Source organism: Dryobates pubescens, chromosome 2 (assembly GCF_014839835.1).
Source record: "Dryobates pubescens isolate bDryPub1 chromosome 2, bDryPub1.pri, whole genome shotgun sequence".
Classification (NCBI taxonomy): Eukaryota; Metazoa; Chordata; class Aves; order Piciformes; family Picidae; genus Dryobates; species Dryobates pubescens.
This window is the reverse complement of record NC_071613.1, coordinates 34,321,736-34,340,772: the sequence shown is the minus strand read 5'-3', so window position 1 is coordinate 34,340,772 and position 19,037 is coordinate 34,321,736. Positions and strand designations below refer to the sequence as shown.

The following is a 19,037-nucleotide window of genomic DNA, read 5'->3' as shown; positions in this document are numbered from 1 at the left end:
ACTGTACCAGTTGAAAAGACTGCACTGAGTTAAATTTTACAGTGCTTCTTAAGTAGATGAGGTTTCAGGAGAATAAATGCATCTCCTAATATAGCATGATAGGAATTAATGAAAGGAGTGGGTTTAGCAATAGGGCACATATGAGATACAAATATCTCAGAATAAGGGAAGAGTTGAAACTAGCACGTGTCCTTGTGCATCTTTCACTGATCCTCTGACCCTGTAGCCACTATTTCCTTGGGCAGAATATCAGTGAAACGTATAAGGCTGCAAAAGATGGATCTTTGTTTGTCTTCTACCCCTGCCTGCATTTTGACTGATGACAAAGTAGCTGGAGTAATTTTTTTTTTCCTTCTTCCTGTGCTGATAGTAGCATATTGACTATGGAGAGAGAAGCATTTGGTACGCAGGTGAATGAGTTCAGGCCACTCAGGATAATAACATAATTACTGCTATCACTATCCAGGCAACTGTCTAAGTGTTCTGTATAGACACTGTATTCTTTAGTTTTGCACAGACCTTTCTCACCTTACACACGGTTGCCATAATTCACTAGAAAATTCCATCTCCCTCAGTCTCCTCATCAGGTCACTACTGCAGCAGAAACAACAGGGAATCATTTACCCCTCCAATTCACAGAGCAATGCTTGTACTAACCCCCCAGAGGTTTCTGTGGTAAGCAACCTGAAACACTTAAAAGGGATGTAACTTCCAGAGGGTCAGTGTTCATGGCTGAAAGCTTCAACAGCGGTATTTAATCTGCGTTAATATTCTCACATTGTGCACAATGACTGAATGTAATTAATTCAATAGCAAGGTCAATTCTAAATCAGATTGCACCTCTGTTAATAAATACATGCTTACTGCCTTTTATTTAACTGGGTTTTATTCATAGAAGACAGGAACTAATTGTCCATCTAACTTGACTTTTGGCTGCCTTACATTCAAACCTGGAGGGAGTTCAGAGCAAGGTATAAGAAAGAAAAGTGAATTCCAGTGGGGAATAAGCAAGTTAAGGCTCTCAGTCCTAGTATCACAGAGGCACCATGCAGACATGTTGATGCTACTTTCTCATTCTTGTGGGTGTAATTTTAAATGTCCACCTTCCAAGGGGATTTCACATTTGAATACTTAAGATTCTACCCTTAGAATTAATGAACCTAACATTTAGATGGAGCGATGTAAAACATCTGAAGAGATAACGTTGTTTTCTGAGTGCTGTCCTAATCATTAGTGTCTGCTGCATGGCATTGCAAGTAATAAGAATTCCACAGAACAGAATACAGAGGAAGTAGAAAATTATCTCTTGAGAGGAGAAATTTATGTCAATCTTTCCTTTTCCGGGCAAGTTTTCTTACACTGGTTGGTACTTTCTAATTGCTATCAGTAGTATCAAAAGACACACATATATGTGAAATAAGTACCAGCCTTTGCCCAGAAATCTGGAGGTTTCATTCCTGCTGTGCTACATTCAAAGTTAATTGGATGACCCAGTTTTAAACCTGAAATATTATATGAACTTAGGGACTGTATCAGTGCAATTATAAGTTGCTTGAGGAGCTCATCTGTGTTCTTAGGAACAAAAAGCTGGAAGGCCAAAACATAGTTTTGGAGGCACTTTATCAGTGGATGACTGAAAAGAGAGGTGAACAGTGGAATCGGAATGTATGCAATGGCTATATGATAAAAGCCAAATATTTCCATTGAAGTCAAATTCTGCTTTGTAAGAGACTGGTATTGACACTGTTTAATGGGCTGTTCATCATTCGGCTGCATTGCAATAAAGTGTCATCTTGCTCCTTTCCACATGCCATTTGGCATTTGAAATAGATCAGTTGAGCAAGAGTTCAGGAAACTCTCTAAGTTCCCTTTACAAGCTAAATCAGACTCTTAAGTTTTGAATTTCTGTTTCATTCATCATGTGCTTTTGAGACCTCCTCATGTTCTTGTTAATAATTCAGTCTTTACCTATTCTAGGTTTGTTGCTCAGAGACAGTAGCTTTTGCTGAGTCCAGTATATGGCCAACAGGAGCTATGTCAGGTAAGGAATGCAGCCATCATTTTTTCACCTTACTGTCTTTTGTTGTTAATCAGCTTTAGAATAGAACTATAATACGTGCAGTCAGGTTTATGTATGTCAACAACTGTTAGCTTGGGTGGCTTGTTACTTTGAAACAACTGGAGAAATGCCAAAGATCTCAAATGTCTTGAAGACTGTCAAGTTTTTGCTTTTTGTTTGTTATTGCAGTAGCTGAGAAAACAGCAAGTTCTGAAGAGAAATGGATTAGGTAAGAAAGGTTTGGGTTTTTTTAAACATCATCTTCTATGGAACTCTGGAGAAAAATGAATATATTGTATTTTCTGACTTCCTTCCCACAAAGTAGATAAGTTCTTGTCTCGTTCTGCTAATGTCATAATGACACCTTGCAGCTGCATTTCTTAACCTTTTTCTTTCTCAAGTCATGAAACTGAAACTATCAAGATAGGCAAAATAGCTGACTGCTGCTTTTATCATAACACCCAGAACAATGTGAAAGAAAGTTATTCACTGAGAACATACTAAAAATAGCAGGTATTGACTGCTGTTTGTCAGAGTGGCCTTCATACATTTGTAGTAGCATGGCTGTATTTGATGCACCTTGCACTAGAAGTGTTAATTCCATTCACAAATATTACCTGAGGGTAGAACTAACTGCCTTTGTGATTGTGGGCTGGTTCAGCCACTTCTCTTTCTACTGCTGTTCAGAAACTACTTGCTAGAAAGAGACCTTTGAACTGAGCAGTGTGTGACGTAGTGAAATACAGATCTCTCTGACTGCTGAAGTTCTTAGTTATATTTATTAAGGCATTCCTCAGCCTCACCTCTGACAGAAAATGTAGTGCTTAATTTTTACAGGTGTTACCTGTTAGCTTCCTTCAAAAGAGTGATTGTTATAAACCATACCTTGAAAGCTACTAGTCTTGAGTTGTAAGTTTGTAGTGTTGATGGTTTTGATGATGGTCATCGCCTATAGTACTGGATGAGAAACATGCTTTTACAATCTTAATGCTATAAGAAGGAATGGATTATGAAGAGTGCAGCCTATACTGCTTTCATTGTAACTCCTGTGTGAAGAATTGACTCGTGGTATACTTTTTCTGGATGGGGTTCTGTGCAAGTATTAGAAAAAAAAAAAAAAAGCAAAAAAAAAAAGCCCTCTTTCTCATCAGGATTCATGGCCCTGGCAGTGTCGACCTACTGCCAGACGAAACCCAGGCATCTTATCAAAAAATGTAAAAAGAAGAATCTGTTCGCTGCGAATATCAGTGCTGTAAGTGACACCATTTCCAGCTGAGGATTTGCATACCTAAGTGTTAGCTCTTTAAAAAAAAAAATAAAAAAAAATCTTGGATGGGTTTCTCAGGTATTGATGTAGTAACAGAGTGACTCTTTTTCAGTCATTGTGGTAGTGGAGCTAAAGACAAGACAGTTGGCACTGTCACGCTAAGGTAATCTTCATACTTGCAAGGCAAAGTATAGTTAGCTTAGCACAGTTGTGCAGAGATAGGCAGTTATCCATGTGTATAAAACATTTGACCCATATTAGCCAGGTATTGCCTTTGTCCTTGACAATGATGCTTTTTAAGAATGTATCTATGGAAAGCTCAGTGGTCTGTACTATACACCATGGTTTCTTTTCTGAAATGCTTTGTGACTTGCAAATATATAAACATTTCAGGAACTGTGTGTGGGGATCTTGAAGTGTTGCAATGATACCTACTCTGGTAAGGCCACCCTAAGGTCCAAGTGTATTAGACGGCCATAGCACCAAGTAAACCCTCTAGTCAGTGCTTGACACAGTTTCAGCTCTACTGTGGGGCTGTACTAAACTCAAGGTATGCAATTGCACCCAATCTTTGTTGCCATCTCATCCTTCCCTCTTCGTGGACATTTTTGCAGAAAAAATATTTTGCAGGACTCTGCCACTAATAAGAAGCATACTGTAGAGGCTATGGTAGAGGCTTTATAATATCCTGCAGTGGGGGGAAGTATTCTGCAAAAGGTGGGGGGGGCACTCATTTTACTCTGGGCTATTTGAGTCCAGCTGCAAGACTGACACTTAAGTACAGTGTTGGGATTCATATGGAAATTGAGTGTTGCATACAAAGATAGACTGGGCTCTTACTTAGGTATAAGAAAGTAAAAGTATCTTTGTTGGGGTTTTTTGTTTGTTTGTTTGGGGTTTGTTTGTTTGTTTATAATAAAGCAGATATTAGAAATACATAAGGAAAAACTTCTTCCTGGCATGAAAATCTAAAATAACCGGAAGTACTGCTTAAAACTGTTTGTAAGAGTGTTGTCTCTTCTCTTTTTAATTTCCTGGGTAAGCATCAGCTAATCACAAGGGGCATCTTGTCTTTCTATTTGACTGCTACTTGGAAAAATAAAAATCCCATCCATTGTTTTGTAAATATTTCCCTACACATGCAGAATTTTACTGAACTCTGCCAGGTGGAGAGTTTCCTTATTGAATGTTATCTGCCACTTCTTAGCTCAGGGACTGAGCAAATGTCAGGAGAAAACAGAAGTTGTTTCTGATAGTTCTACAAAAGAATAATTTGTTTTGCCCTTCTTTGGTGACCAACACTGTTACTGGATCTTATCTCTTCCACAATCTCCTTGATTCTGCTTTTCTCTGTTATCCAGCCTAGCGTGAGCTGAAGGCTAGAAGGGAACTGTTGATAATTTGAGTCTGAAAGACAGGCAAGACTAGAGGTTTCAGAAATGCAAATACACCCAAAATTCTCTAATTGGCATTAAGTTTTAACACAAAGTAAGACATACCATGAACAGAAAATGGAAATGGAGAAATAGCTTAATCTGGTGATGATTTCCAGAGAAAGGTTTGCCCTGTAGGATTATGAATGCCTGAGAGGCAGTCCACTGAACACACCAAAACTCTGGCTGGTAGAAAGTGGTTTGCTTTCAAATATTCAGCAGCTCACCCTAGATTTTGCCAGATCTGTCATCAAGGCATTTGTTTTTAAAACCATTTTTAACAGTTGTTCTCCAGTATAGTTACTGTTTGATGTAAAAAAATGAGAAATGTTTGTAGAATTCCTAGTGCCACTTATTGCATACTTTTAAATATATCACCTTTGAGACTAACCAAAAAAACCTGGAGGTATGAACTGAGGAGAAGCTATTCTTTTTCAGTCCAGATGCCACCTATATAACCAGTATCCAGTAACTTCACTTTTGCTGTGGGACAATCCTGTTGAGTTTGTGGCACGTCAAAAACAACCCATCCTTGAGCCATTTGTTACATCGTTGCATTTGCTCTAAGGAACTGGTATAAAACCTGTTCTGAAAGGAAAAGAAAAATTGCTAAAAGCTCCATTTCTCTTATTAAAATGGCAGTTTTCCTTGATATATGGGGAGTATGCATGCATTACGCAGGAAGAGTAGTAAAAAATGCAGACTATGATGGGAGTTTTGATGTCTTGTATGCTTTTACACTGTATTTTAAACTTACTGGAGGGTTGAGTGATAGATGTGATTAATTCCATCTCTCTTGTAAGAAGAGGTCATTTTTGGTGCACATCTTGTCTTCACTTGTTCTCTTATCATTTCTGTCAATAGTTACATGGATGATCTTTATGCTTTTTGTGTAGCCTGTGAAGTGGATAGAAAGACCTATCACACTACCTTTTTTTAAGACATTTTCTTCTGAGGAAACAAAGCTAATGTAAATGTCACCTGCAGTATGAGCCACTGTAGCAGATGGAGCATTGAATTAATGCCTCTCAGAGTCAAGCCAGAAAAGACTATGTGATAAATATGGTAGATGAGTTACATGATTAAAAACATTTCCTGTGATTAAAAATTATTTCAAGAAAGAAGAGTATATCTTCAAAAAGTTGCAGAGTATTTAAAAATTACCTATAGTTTGTACTTTTGGAAAAGTCTTAAAAAATCATTTACAATTATATTTATAGGGGAAGTCCCCCAGTAATTAATTTTTTTCCCACTGTAGGTCTTACATTCTTTTGTAACAAATATTTTTGAATATGCAAAAAGGTAAGGAATTTGTTTATAAAATGTATCTGGGATGATACATAATGTTTTCTGACAAGATCACTGTCTCAATGAAAAGCAGTTATACAACTAAACTAATACCTGTATTGGAAATCATATGTATTGGCATCAAGTGTAGAGGAAGGCCTGAAGTTAATCAAAGGAAGTGATTTGAGGTTATCAGCTGATAATAAATAGGAAGGCTATCACAGAATCATTAAGGCTGGAAAACATCTGTAAGATCATCAAGTCCAACCATCAACCTAACACTACCATGCCCACTGAACCATGTCTCAAAATGCCATGTCTGCATGTTTTTTTTTGTAACTCCACCACCTGCCTGGGCAAAAAATAATGGGAGCTTTGGAAGTTGGGTGGGGGTTGCAGCCTGAGGGTCCCTTAGAGCCTGCTGTGTGCTAGGCTGGTGGTGCAGGAGGGACCTTGGTGGGCTGGGCAGCAGCATCTGATGAAGCTGCCATCAGTGTTAGTGCAGTTCCCTTGCTGTTTCTGTCATAGATCCAGGGACAAGAAGCAATTTATATGCTGGTAGTAGGTTTGAAGGGTTTGCAGAAGTCAGTTAACAATAAACTAAAGGAGTATGTCAATGAGTCATGTAAGTAGGTTAAATTGCTTCTCACTAGTAGTAGCTTGGACACTTTCCAGTTTTAAGACTGAAAGATTAGCATGACTGACTGTAATAATGTATATGTTGTAATACAGAGAAACTAACTGGTTTAATAGGTGGGAAAAACGTGGTGGCATGGTGATTTATAATGGCATAAGGTTACTCATCTGAGAACTTCACATGTGGAGTTCAACAACACTGCTGAGAAAATGTGCTTAGAGTCACACTCCCTCACAGCAGCAAACTGGCTGCTGTGATATGAACACCTTTTGGCACCTTCTCTGAAAAGGCATTTGGAACAGAAAATTCATCCACTCTGAGCTGCAAGGCAAGTGATCTTTGTGACAGGATGAAAAGACTAGAGGTGCATCATGTTCAAGGAACATCTAAGAAGGACATTTATAGTGTTTGTTAAATCAGATAATGTAATTTCAGTGGTACACAGTTGTGGTGAGTCCACACCCCACTCACTGATTCATAAATTAGGGTGAGCTTTCCATATGTAGAAGGCTGTGTGCTCAGGGGCACACCTTTTGCAAACTGATGAGCTCCACAAGAATCAGAATGGGAAAACCATTTCGAAAGCTAAAGCCTTCAGGGCTATACTGTCGACAATGCTTCTACTTCCTTGTGTTATGGTTCTTGGTACAGCTGTCATAAGGTTTCCTCATATTTGCCTTCACATGCTGCAGTCATTCCTTGTGATTCCTGGCAAGCTGTTCCTAAGGTGGGAAGTCATGGGATGGCTGTAGCTGTCAAAATACTACTAGATTCCAGTTTTCAGTGAGGTCTCTGGAGACGCTTAATCTGAGTTTTCTCTTGTGATTGCCAGTGTCTGCTCACTCTAGCATCTGACTAACCTGTACTTTCTGCTGATAATGCTTGCACATACTCAAGTGTTGCAGCAGTTTCTGTTCAACTCTGCATTTTCATTTTACTGTGAGCTGACTGAAACAGAATAAAGGGAATATTAACCACTTAGTAAGGAAGGACTAAAAGAGATCTTCAGGGAGCAATAGCAGAAACACTTGAGGCAAGAAACTAGTAGTATTCTTTTAAACCAAAGTTTCTCTAAACCAAACCCCAGGGACCAGGGGACAGCAATCAGCACTGCACAGTAAAGCAACATAAAGGCTGCAAATGAGGTGTTTGAAATCAGCAGCAGGAGCTGCAGAAGCAGCTGAAGAGGGACTCAGCAATCAGTACCACAGTGCTGTAAGGGTTCAATACATACTTTATTTTTTTTTAACTTGGGCTCTGATGGAGGTGTTTGTCTTAATTACTGTAGTCCCTCCGATGCACAGAGGAAAAGACTCTTAAAATTGTATTTCTGGATCTGTAAAAAGTCATGCTGTGCTTTTCTTCTGAAACAGATTTACTGCTTTCTCCCTTTTCTCTGCAGTAACAAGGTTACAGAAACATGGCTGTTCCTGGGGCTTTCCCTGTTCTTTTAATCATCAGTTGGTTATGATCTCCATGCTTGCAAACTTTCACAAGAGTAATCTTGTTCCTTGGTGTGGTGTTGTGTGTGTGTCCCATTACCTCATTGTACATTTTAAGTGGGTTGGAGAGCAAGTTTTGTCTTCTCCTCTAAGAACTCAGCTTTTCCGTCTATTTTGAATGCAGTCAGTTACAGATACATAGTCTGCTTGTCCTAAAGCAAGTAACTAAGGGTCAGAACATTAATGGAAAATTAACAATAGTAGTCTGCAGAGAAGAAGAGATCATAGTAGTAGTGGAAGCTTTAATGATTAAAACTTCTCAGAAATTTTGATGATGTAAATACATAAACCTTATTTGTCTACCTGAAATAGGGACAGGAAACTGAAATTATTAGGAGTGTTTCAGGAGGCAAAATTCAAAATTAAATGAAGGAAAGATCTTTGCCAGTTCTTTACTGAAAAAAAGTGAAAAGGCTGTATTCCTACTGATTGAAGTCTTGATGACAAATGGCTATGAATATTTCATCAACCAGAATGCTTTTTTACTGTTCAAACTTAGTCTTATGCTTTCATGAACTCCAGGGACTTATAAATCAGATTAATTGCATAAGCTGTGCCAAAGACTAATTTTGTTAAATATACTAAATTGCCAGAATTCTGCAGGAGCTGTTTATTGAAGGTCTCTTCCAACCTGGTTTATTCTATGTATTCTATGTATTTAATAGAAGGAAGAAAATAATTAAATTTGAGAATAGGCTTTGGGAGAGAAGATTTTTTTAAAAGCAGGTCTTGAAATTTGGTTGTGCTTTACACATTCTTCTTTTGTGTAATTAAATATTGGTTGTCTTAATGATTAGTTAATCAAGAACACTATGTCTTTATGGTCTCAAATATTTGCTTATTTTGTATGAAGGAAGAAAATTAAAAGACAGAAAAGGGTTTATTTACCTTAACATATTTCCCTTACAGATTTCATACTGCACTCCTTTTGATTTCAGTGAGCATTCTCTATGTAAACAGTATGTAGCATAAGATATGGACATTAAAGTTTAGTCTAGGAGACTGGAGGTCCTAGAAGTTGTCACCAGGCAATACTGTAGTGTGCATATCTTCAACAGGTGAAATCAGTGACTGTGAGACATGTATCTGCCTCACCTGTTAAATAGGTCTCTTGGATCTCACTTGTTTTGCCTCTTGATAGGCACTTGATCTATAGATCTACTTTTCAGTTTGAAAAATGTGCAAGTTTTTGTTTGTTCTGAGGGAGGCTAGCCTGAAAAAAGGCTTGAATGAAAATGACAGTAGGCACCGTGCAGCAAGGGCTGGGCTACCCTGTGAGGGCAGATGAGCTGGGACCTGTAGGTGCCAGTGAGGCAGGAGGGGCAAGTGCCTCACTGACCATGGGGCATCCTGGCAGGACCCCAGTCAGGCAAGGGAGCAAGCCCAGGGATTGCATCCAGTATTGACTGACATCCAATGACTGCCAGGTGAGTGTAGCCACAAGACAGACTCAAGATCAATCTGGGAGATCAAGGCCATGTGTTAGGATTTAGGTCTGGGACATATGCTAAGGCAGAGAGGTCTGGCAGTAGGGTAGCACAGGAAGGGACTGAGGGTAATGGCCTTGGGTTAAATGCAACTCACGAGAGAAACGGATGCCCTGACATTGCAAACCTGCAAAATTAGATAATCCATCGTGCTGCTTATGTTGCTTTGCATGTTCTGGGCATTATTCCATGCTGGTTGTTGCAGTTGATAAGCAGTTTTACATGCGGAGTCAGATCTCACATGCCTATCTTCTGCAGGTCTGTTTTCTTCTAATACTTTGGATTACTGAATTGTTATGTTTGCATACAGCCCACTGAAGATAAGAGTCATTCATACATGGATGACTTCAGTTGCTGACATAATTTAATTGCCTTGTCAAGGATTAATTCTGCATTTTGTGGTACTTTCCTTTTGAAGCATGATAAAATCTTATATCGGACTTATTTAACTCATAAACTTGCAAGATTGTTTCTTCATGTCTTGACAGCCACATTTTTGAAGTGTTTTCTTTGTACACAACAAAACTCAAACCTTTAATAGATTCCATTTTCACATGGAGTACTGTATTCCTTTTGGTTTTGTGACATTGCACTGCACTTCTACATAGAAATTAGCAAATACATCAACTGCTTCAGAATCTGACTATCACCTGAAAATTTTTCTTCATTTTTCACTGGCATCCAACAGTGGAATGTTCAGAATGAACTGTTGATTTACAGCTCCTTATTTTTCCTTGGTTTTCACTCCTGCAGCCCAGGAAGCAAGTGCATAATTTCTGAAATCACTTTAGATCTGAGGTCCTTGAAAGTGAAGAGTTATTGTTCAGAGAACAAGTCCAACAGGACATGCCTGTCTCTAACCTGTCCCTGTCAGATGGGTTTTTTCCCTGGAAGCTGAGAGAGATGAGTTTTTAATTGTGAAATCACCAGTCTTTGTACCTTGTGGCATTTTTCTGGGTGACCTTTCTCAGTAGTGATCAGAGGCAAGCAGTGCTCATAGTCTGTAATGTTATTTCCTACTGCTTGCAATAGTACCTCTGCTTTTAGACTTGTGAGTGCCAAGTACAAAGACTTTCAGACGTGAGAGCAGTGTTCTGGACCAAATTAGAGAAGGGATTTGTAGTCTTACCTTGGAAATGCTTTGCTACAGCATCCCTCAAAAATAGGATTGCATGCTACACCAGTATCTAATTCCAAAAACAGTCATTATTATTGCATGCAATCTCTGTTTAAAAAGTCAGTTAAATAAGACACATGCCTTGATCTCATTTATGTATCTGTGTAAAATACAGTTGTTGATTTGTAACGTAACAAATATGTAAAAATCTGTATGTTAACATATAGAGAAGCTTTGTCTCTGAGGTTTGACCAGTTTCCAGCTAATGTTATCCTTCTTGGTGGTCTAACATATTGTGAAAATTTTGAGCCAAATGTGAATAATCACTGGAGTTTGTTGTGGGGCAAGTGAAACACTTCAAGCCTAAAGACTTAAGCTTCTCCAGATAGTGTCAAGCGATAGATGGAGGAACAGATTACTCCCATCTTAGATAAATAGCTAGTTTGTGGTTTGGGGCAGTGGACAAAAGCAAATTACCCCAGAGATGTGAATTGATTATAAAGCAAAAATGTTTGCCAAAGTAGGATTCCCTTCTGTCAGGGATATATGAGCTGGAAAAGAGCTGTGAGTTTAGTAAATGCGAAGACTTTTCAGGGATGATCTGAATCTAGATGGATGTAGACTAGATTGTTTTCATTGCCATGTGACTTTATAAACCTTGGTAAACTTCATTGTCTGTTGTGGATGTAGTAAATAATAAAATCCTGTTTAAAAGCTGTTTATGTTTATCTGGTTTGAGTAAGAGAGGATATCAGTACAGCCAGCTAACTTCAACATAACATGTGCTTATGGGCTCTTGCAATCCATGGATGGCACTGGACTATTCTCAGGCAGCCAGCAGCTAAAAACATTTCTGTAAAGGATGGTGGAATTGCATAGGCCAATCACAATTCAGTGCCTAAGAAGATGAGGTATTTCCGTTGCTGAGGAGGAAGTCTTTCTGGAAGGTTAGTGAGAAGCTCGAGAATTGCAAAGGAGTATAAGGGTTGAGGCTGAATTTTATAAATTGGGAAATTTGAGACAGATAAATGTGAGCCAATAGTTCTAGAGTGCACACAAAATTCTTCTGTCCAGGTACTTTATCCGATTCCTATACCACACTTTCAAGATCAGGTTTCTTCAGCTCCTTAGTTGTTTCCCATATGGTGGTTGCCATCGATAATGTAGAAGTTGAGAGAACTGTGTTAGGTTAGCATGCCTCTGAGATAACATCCCATTTTTAGAATGAGTTCAGTTTTCATTAGTGAATTAACTGGACGTATAAATATTTATAACTATCTCAGATGTCTGATTACAACAAGAAATAAATAATTCATTATAGAAAATTGCCATTGTACAATTGATACCACAAGGATATAAATCAGATAGGGCAATTTCCAAAAAGGCAGCACAGTATGCTTTTGCTGGAACACCCTCAATGGAGTGTCTTTTAGTGTTTACCATTGCTGGTTTAAGCTGGGTAGCAGTAGTGAATATTAGTCTTCTGAGAGAGGCTGTTTACAGAAATGGGACAATTTAGGGAATCTATATAAAATATATTATTTCTGTTTGATATTGGGAGGTTTCTTTGATACTGGGAGGTTTCTGTGTCTATCAGACTACAAGGATTATTTTGTATTGCAGGGGTATTTGGCTCCTCTGTTGTACTTATGCCTCTGTAAGTTAGTTGAAATAAACTTTGCCCCTGCCAAAAGCTAGCAAAGAGAAAAGATTAAATTTTGATGAGTGAATGGCATTAAATAAAGTATCAAATACTCTGTGTGACAAGCCAGTTATCAAGCTTTAAACTTAGACAGGGACACTAGATTTCAGCAGGAGGTTGTGGTCCCATAGTGAGTTTGAAAAGGAATCGCCTAACAGGGAAGGCCAGAAGATTGAAGGAAAGGGACTCCTACCAGCCATTTTAAGGCAAATCAGCTTCTCTTTACATTAAAAGGGTGCTTGATGCAAAGATCAGGAGAAATGGCTAAGAAAAGAACAACAACTGTGTTTCAGAGCAAATGGCACAAGCTTGGAATATCGAGATTGAGGACTCCTGGTTATAGTGAGTTAGACGCTGAAAGAGTTTGAGATGTTAGGGGAAGCTGAGACAGTGAAGTCTTGTAACTTTTAACTATCTATGTTTCTTGTATTAGCTAAAGTAAAGGGATTTTCAGAAACCCTGGCCAGTCTGTGCATAGATCTATTTCACCTCACATCTTTGTTGTGAAACTCAGAGAGAGGGTTTCAAGGCACTGGAGAATCAGCTGCCAGCATACCTCTGTGACTAGCTGAGCTGGTCCACAAAGTCATGTGTGATGAGATTCCAAAATGCATGTGCTCTGAGCCTCAAGGGACACTTAGAAACATAGCTATCTGTGGGGTTGCCTTTGCACTGACACCTGGGAACTCATGTGAGGGCTACAGCAAAAGAATATTGCTGTAATGTTTAGAGATGTAGCTCGGAATGCTTGTGTAGGAGACACCTTTCAATACAGAGTAGGGCTATTGAAAGGTAGTAGTTTGTTGAATATGTAAACAGAGGACATGAAGCATGTATTTCTGTAGTACAGCGAGTGTGTCACAGTCATATGTATCTTTTGAGTTCACCTACATCCTAGGATTGTATTAGAAGTATAAACTGTCTTTATAATGCTGTCTAATAAAAGGAGCATTGTAAAATAAGACAGTAAAATCCCAATGCCACATCACTTACTCCATATGAAGATGGCTTTCTTAAATGGATAATATCAGCTGCTGTTTTGTTTTATTTTACTTCAAGCTTTGTTCATTTAGTAGGTACCCACTGCTTAAACTAAGAGGTAAGAAGTGGAGTTATTTGCAGAGTGTGTCCTCACTGAGGAAAAATGATTGATATATGATTTTGTAGAACATAATGTCTGTAGGTTAAAGCATTGCTAAAAACCTGATGCAAATGTAGATACTGCTTCACATGGTGTGTACAATCTAATTTACTGTTATGCTGAAAGCCCTAACTGATTTCTCACTTCAGTGCTGCTTGTGGTGACTTACAGGTATGTTATCTGTGCTCTTTTATTTTTTTTTTGGTTTGTTGGATGGTATCACAAAATATTTTCCTCTTTCAAGTTCTGAAAGCTTACAGTATGGAAGACAGAGCTGATTCATGAACTGGGCAATATGTAAAAGAAAACTGAATAGCTGCTAATGAACTACTAAAGGCTGGTTATTCCAAGTCATAGTTACTGCACCAGTGCATGCTACAGCGTCCCTACCTGTCATGTTTTCTCTTTGTAAATTAAGCTCAGATATTCTCTTAACTTTCTTCAGGAGTGTCTGCAGCAGCCCAGGACTGGGCTCTGGGAAAAAAGGCCGAGTTTTTCCAGCCTGGGAAAAGAGACTAGTTTGTTACTTTGTTCTGTGTTTAAATTCTATCCTGAAAGTTCATGGACGATTTTATCATTGTTGTTACTAAATTGTTCTCTCTGCAAGATCACAGCTATTGGAGGTGTTAATCTCCCACAAATCCCCTGAATCAGTAGGATTGAAATTCATTAGTTCTTCTCAGTGTGAAATACTTGGCAGGAGCAAGCTCTGAGAATTTTTGCTGTGTCCGTATCAGTATCTGTAGTTTCTCCTGGGCACTTGTGTTGTTTCCCTCAATGGGGTGGCCAAGTACTTTGGTAATGTTTTTGTACGTTGTGGACATTAGGCTTACATGTAAATTGTGTAAACTTTCAGGCATCTTCCTTTGTCCCATAAAGATGAATCAAATCTTTCTTACTGATGACCATATCACACTATACAGTGAAGCATACCAAAGTCTAAATTACACTCTGAAGTCGCAAAGACTTTTTCTGGATGAATATCTGAGAATTCACAGTACTGCAGCTGTGTTGTTTGCCATACAAGTCACACTATACAAACGCAGAACTCATGAAGATAAGAAAAGGTTAATCACTTACTAGATTACACTATGGAAAGCTATTTTCATTCTCTTTTTTTTCCTGAAGCTAGCTTCCATCAGAGTTTGCTAACACATTAACCTTTCTGCTTGCCTTAAATATTAACAAATGATAAGATCTTTTTGGGGTTCAGATAAGCAAAAAACAAAGTTGTTGTTCTTCTTCTCTGTAGATTATGGCAATATTTAATAAAACGTGTAACACCTCTGGGTTGCTTCTATATGTATCAGTATCTGTCTCTGGTTTGGTTTGGTTTTGGGTTTTGGTTTGGTTTGGTTTTGTTCTGTATTGTTCTGTTTTGTTATAATCTGTATCCCCAGTCCCTGAGTGATTTTCAGGTTCACTAATCAGTTGTGAGCATCAGTGAGTATTGGTATTGTCCTGACACTTTTTGTCAGTCTTTTCAGCTGGGAAGACGTCAAGCCAATTGCCTGTGGATTTGCCTTGGTCTTTGTAACTGAACTCAACTCAGATGGTTTTAGGCCCAGATAGCATAACCTGAATAATACATTTATAATTTATTAGACTTAATTCTTTAAAGGTTCTTTTGATAACTGCTCCATGAAGATAGCTGCTGAAGGAAGTTTAAAATTAATGGATTCTATCTCATATGCCTATTATTATTTTTGAAGCCTGCTAGAGAAGAGAAATTATGCAAATTGGTGTCACGCTAGGCTACTGCACACATGCTGGTAATGCATAACAACTAGCTCCCTGATGAAAATACTTCATCTTAAGCAAGAGTCCTTGTCAGCACTAAGAGATATTCTTTGTAGCATTGTTAACAGTTTATTATTATTTTTCTTATGGATGAAAGAGAGTATTCTTATTGAAAGTCTTCATTAGAATAATGCTGTAGATGAATTATGATTGATTGCATTATACAATTAAGGTATATTGCAAAACAATAGGAAGATCTGTTCAGAAAAATTAAGCAGTTGCTGCTCACCCTCTGTGAATGACTAAGTGGTTTTAATTCTTCAGCTCCTGCATGTAAAGGGCTTGATAAATAGATCAAGTTCAGGATCAATTAGTGTCACAATGATCTTCAGTATTAATGAAGCAAAGCTACTAGGATTGAACCAGTTTATCTGTACCCTTCATGACAGTGTCTCGGACTGCATTGTCTATCCATTGTCTACGTAGCAGTGGACATAGAAACCAGTATGTAGAACACGCAGTTCTGTGCAGCACTGGCTGTGAGCACTCCCTGTGAGGGAAGTTCTTGGTCATGAAGAATTCCAATATCCTTAGCAGGACCAAAATCCAATGTAGGATAAGCTGGCTTGAGAAAATAGGTCACTAGTATAAGTTTGCAGTTATTTTCTTCCCAGGTTTATCCTAAATCTGTGTTGATTTCTTTTTCCTCATACATATACAAAGCATATCAGGCTTTTCTGGTTAGACTGCAATGAAGAGCCTGGTTTTGGTATAAGGGTTGTAGCCCTTCATCCTTTCATTTCAACACTAACACATGCATTTTGTTTGCCCTGTTAAATTGCTGCCAAAGGCGGCAGAGAAAACCTTCTCAGGTATTGATTTTTCACACATGTGGACTGTAGCTCATAGCCACTTAATTTACCACATGCAGTTTATAACTGAATAGCCTCATGGAATCATAAACTTCATTTTAGTGCTGAGTTCCTAGACTGAAGGAAAATTGATGAGTTACCTGCTAGTAATTTGTAACTGCTTTAAAGTATTTTGCTTGTTGGATTCTATTTAGATGGCTAATATATATAGCATTTCTGCAATAGGAATGCCAGTGATCAGAACTTCCTGTTTGAGCTGCTGATCTCAGCTGGCTTTCAGATACTTTGCTCTGGTCGTGGATAATTGTTTCTACTCTATTTCTAGGGTCTTTCTGGTTTTCATTGTTATGTTTATAATATAATAATTACAAACGATATAATAATAACTGACTAGGTACTTAATTTTATTTAACATTTCATTCTCAGGGTTGTAGATATGGAACTAATCAATTAGCTGCCAAACAAATGAAATATATTATAGTTCCTCATGAATGACCAGAGGCTTTATTTTCAGTGATACTCAGAACTTCCCTAAAAATTTCTGTTAGTTTCTGTGTTAGTAGCAAGGTGCCTTTTACAGCACAGGGTAAGACAATTCTGCAAAAATACTTCAGTTACCATGTGTAGGAAGTGATTTTTTTTATTTTTCTTTTTGGCAATAATTTGAATCCTAGTAAAGCATTCAGTCTTTTATTGCTGAATACAATTTTCTTTGTTAGCTCCAGGTTCTGTTATAGGTATTCTGAAATATAAAGTACCTCTCCCAAACCTTGGAAGTGTCATTTTTTCACTCATAATATATTTTTCTAATTTTGTGAAAAGAAAAATTTATTTCTTGCATGTTAGTGAGAAGGGCAGGTTTGTTTAATGGTAATCTCTGAGAATGAAACAATCTTTATATGCCTCCTCTAGACCATTTTTTTTCCTTAACTTTCAATATCAACACTGGTTTTGGGATTTATTTTTTTTTTTGAGTCTCGTGGTGGGTTGAAGTTTCCCCCCCATCAACTTTGCCAGACCAACTCAGTTAGAAGCAAATGAAGTTGTATTTACAAGCAAAATCTACTCTACAATGGAATGCAATGGATATGTACAAAATACACAGTATTTACAGTATTATACAGATATTTGCAGTTAGCAAACAACATCAAGAGACCAGGGAAGCTGTTCCACTGCCCCCCCCCATTCCCCCTGTCCCAAGGGAGAAAGGAGTGGGGAGGGAAGCAGTGGGTTAGACTCAGCCAAGGCCAGCCAAAGCACACAGATTCTCTCTCCTGAGTGAAGCAAAAACAGCCGAGATCAGAGGAGAAGAGAAAAGGGAATCATAGGATTCATTTCATAGGAAAAGAGATCATCAAGTCCACCCTATCACCCAACACCTCATGACTAACTAAACCGTGGCTTCAAGTGCCACATCCAATCTTTTCTGCATCTGGTGCACTAGTAGGGACTGTGGAATATCCACTTGATGCTGTGCTTTTTGACCCAGTTTTTTACAGGATTGTTTTTGAAATGAGTTCCATTGTCTGATTCAATTCTCTCTGGAGTTCCGTGTCTCCACAGGATTTGTCTCTTCAGACCAAGAATGGTGTTGCGTGCAGTTGCATGTGGAACTGGGTAAGTTTCCAACCATCCAGTATTCGCCCCTACCATAGTAAGCCCATACTGTTTACCAGATCGAGAACGAGGTAGAGTGATGTACCATACTTGTACTTTGACCATTGGTCACCTTACCACAAGGGCTTAATTTGCTTAATAGCAGCACAGATGTCACAGTCATGGATGACTTGCGTGATAGCATCCATGGCAATGTCTATGGATCTGTCACAAGCCCACTGGTAGGTTGCATCTCTGCCTTGATGTCCTGATGAATCATGAGCCCACTGAGCTAAGAACATCTCACCTCGGTGTTTCCAGTCGAGGTCGAGATCGAGTTTCTGTTGAGAAACACAACTTGAGAAACTCTTGCGGCTAGATCTGCCTGATGGTTGTGGTGTTGTTCCTCAGTAGCTTTGCTCTTAGGAATGTGAGTATCAATGTGTCTCACCTTCACTGGAATTCTCTTGATTCGAGCAGCAATGTCCTGCCACAAGTCAGCTGCCCAAACAGGCTTTCCTTTTCTCTGCCAACCATTCCTTTTCCAGTCCTTTAGCCATCCCCACAGAGCATTGGCTACCATCCATGAGTCAGTGTAGAGATAAAGCTTTGGCCATCTTTCCCAGACCCATTGCTTGGACTACTGCTTGTTTTATCTGGTCAAAGGCTGCTTGTTGCTCAGGACCCCAGTGGAAACTGTTTCTCTTTTGAGTTACATCATACAGACATTTCACAATCTGTATCCAGGAATGTGCAGTCTCCAGAATCCCACTATCCTCAAGAAACGTAGTTTCTTGCTTGTTCATGGGATTTGCCATGGCAGAGACTCTGTTTACCACATCCACTGGAATGTGTTGGTGACCATTCTGCTACTGCACTCCCAAAACTGGATCTCTCTGGCAGGTCCTTTCACCTTGTCTCACTTAATGGCGAAACAGCTTTCAAGAGAATCTCAATGATTTTGTTATCTTTCTTGAAGACTTCTTCAGCAGTTTTACCCCAGATGATGATGTTGTCGATGAACTGGATGTGTTCTGGAGCACCACCTTTCTCCAGAGCATCATGGATCACTGCATGACAGATGCTTGAACTGGGCATCCAGCCCATTGGCAATCTGTTAAAAGTGTACTGGACTCCTCGCCAGGTAAAGGCAAACCAAGGCCTGCATTCCTCTGCTGTGGGAATAGAGAAGAAAGT

The 19,037-nt window shown here is 38.8% G+C and overlaps 1 protein-coding gene across 1 annotated transcript in view; it reads left to right on the top strand.

Annotated features, from left to right (window-relative positions):
* The first annotated feature begins 2,018 nt into the window (after positions 1-2,018).
* MYO3B (myosin IIIB) overlaps positions 2,019-19,037 on the top strand; it is a 193,080-nt gene continuing 176,061 nt past the window's right edge. The window contains exons 1-2 of the mRNA XM_054173114.1: positions 2,019-2,041; positions 2,214-2,288. Of these exons, the coding sequence (XP_054029089.1) occupies positions 2,019-2,041; positions 2,214-2,288 (98 nt within the window). The remainder of the gene's footprint in view (positions 2,042-2,213; positions 2,289-19,037) is intronic.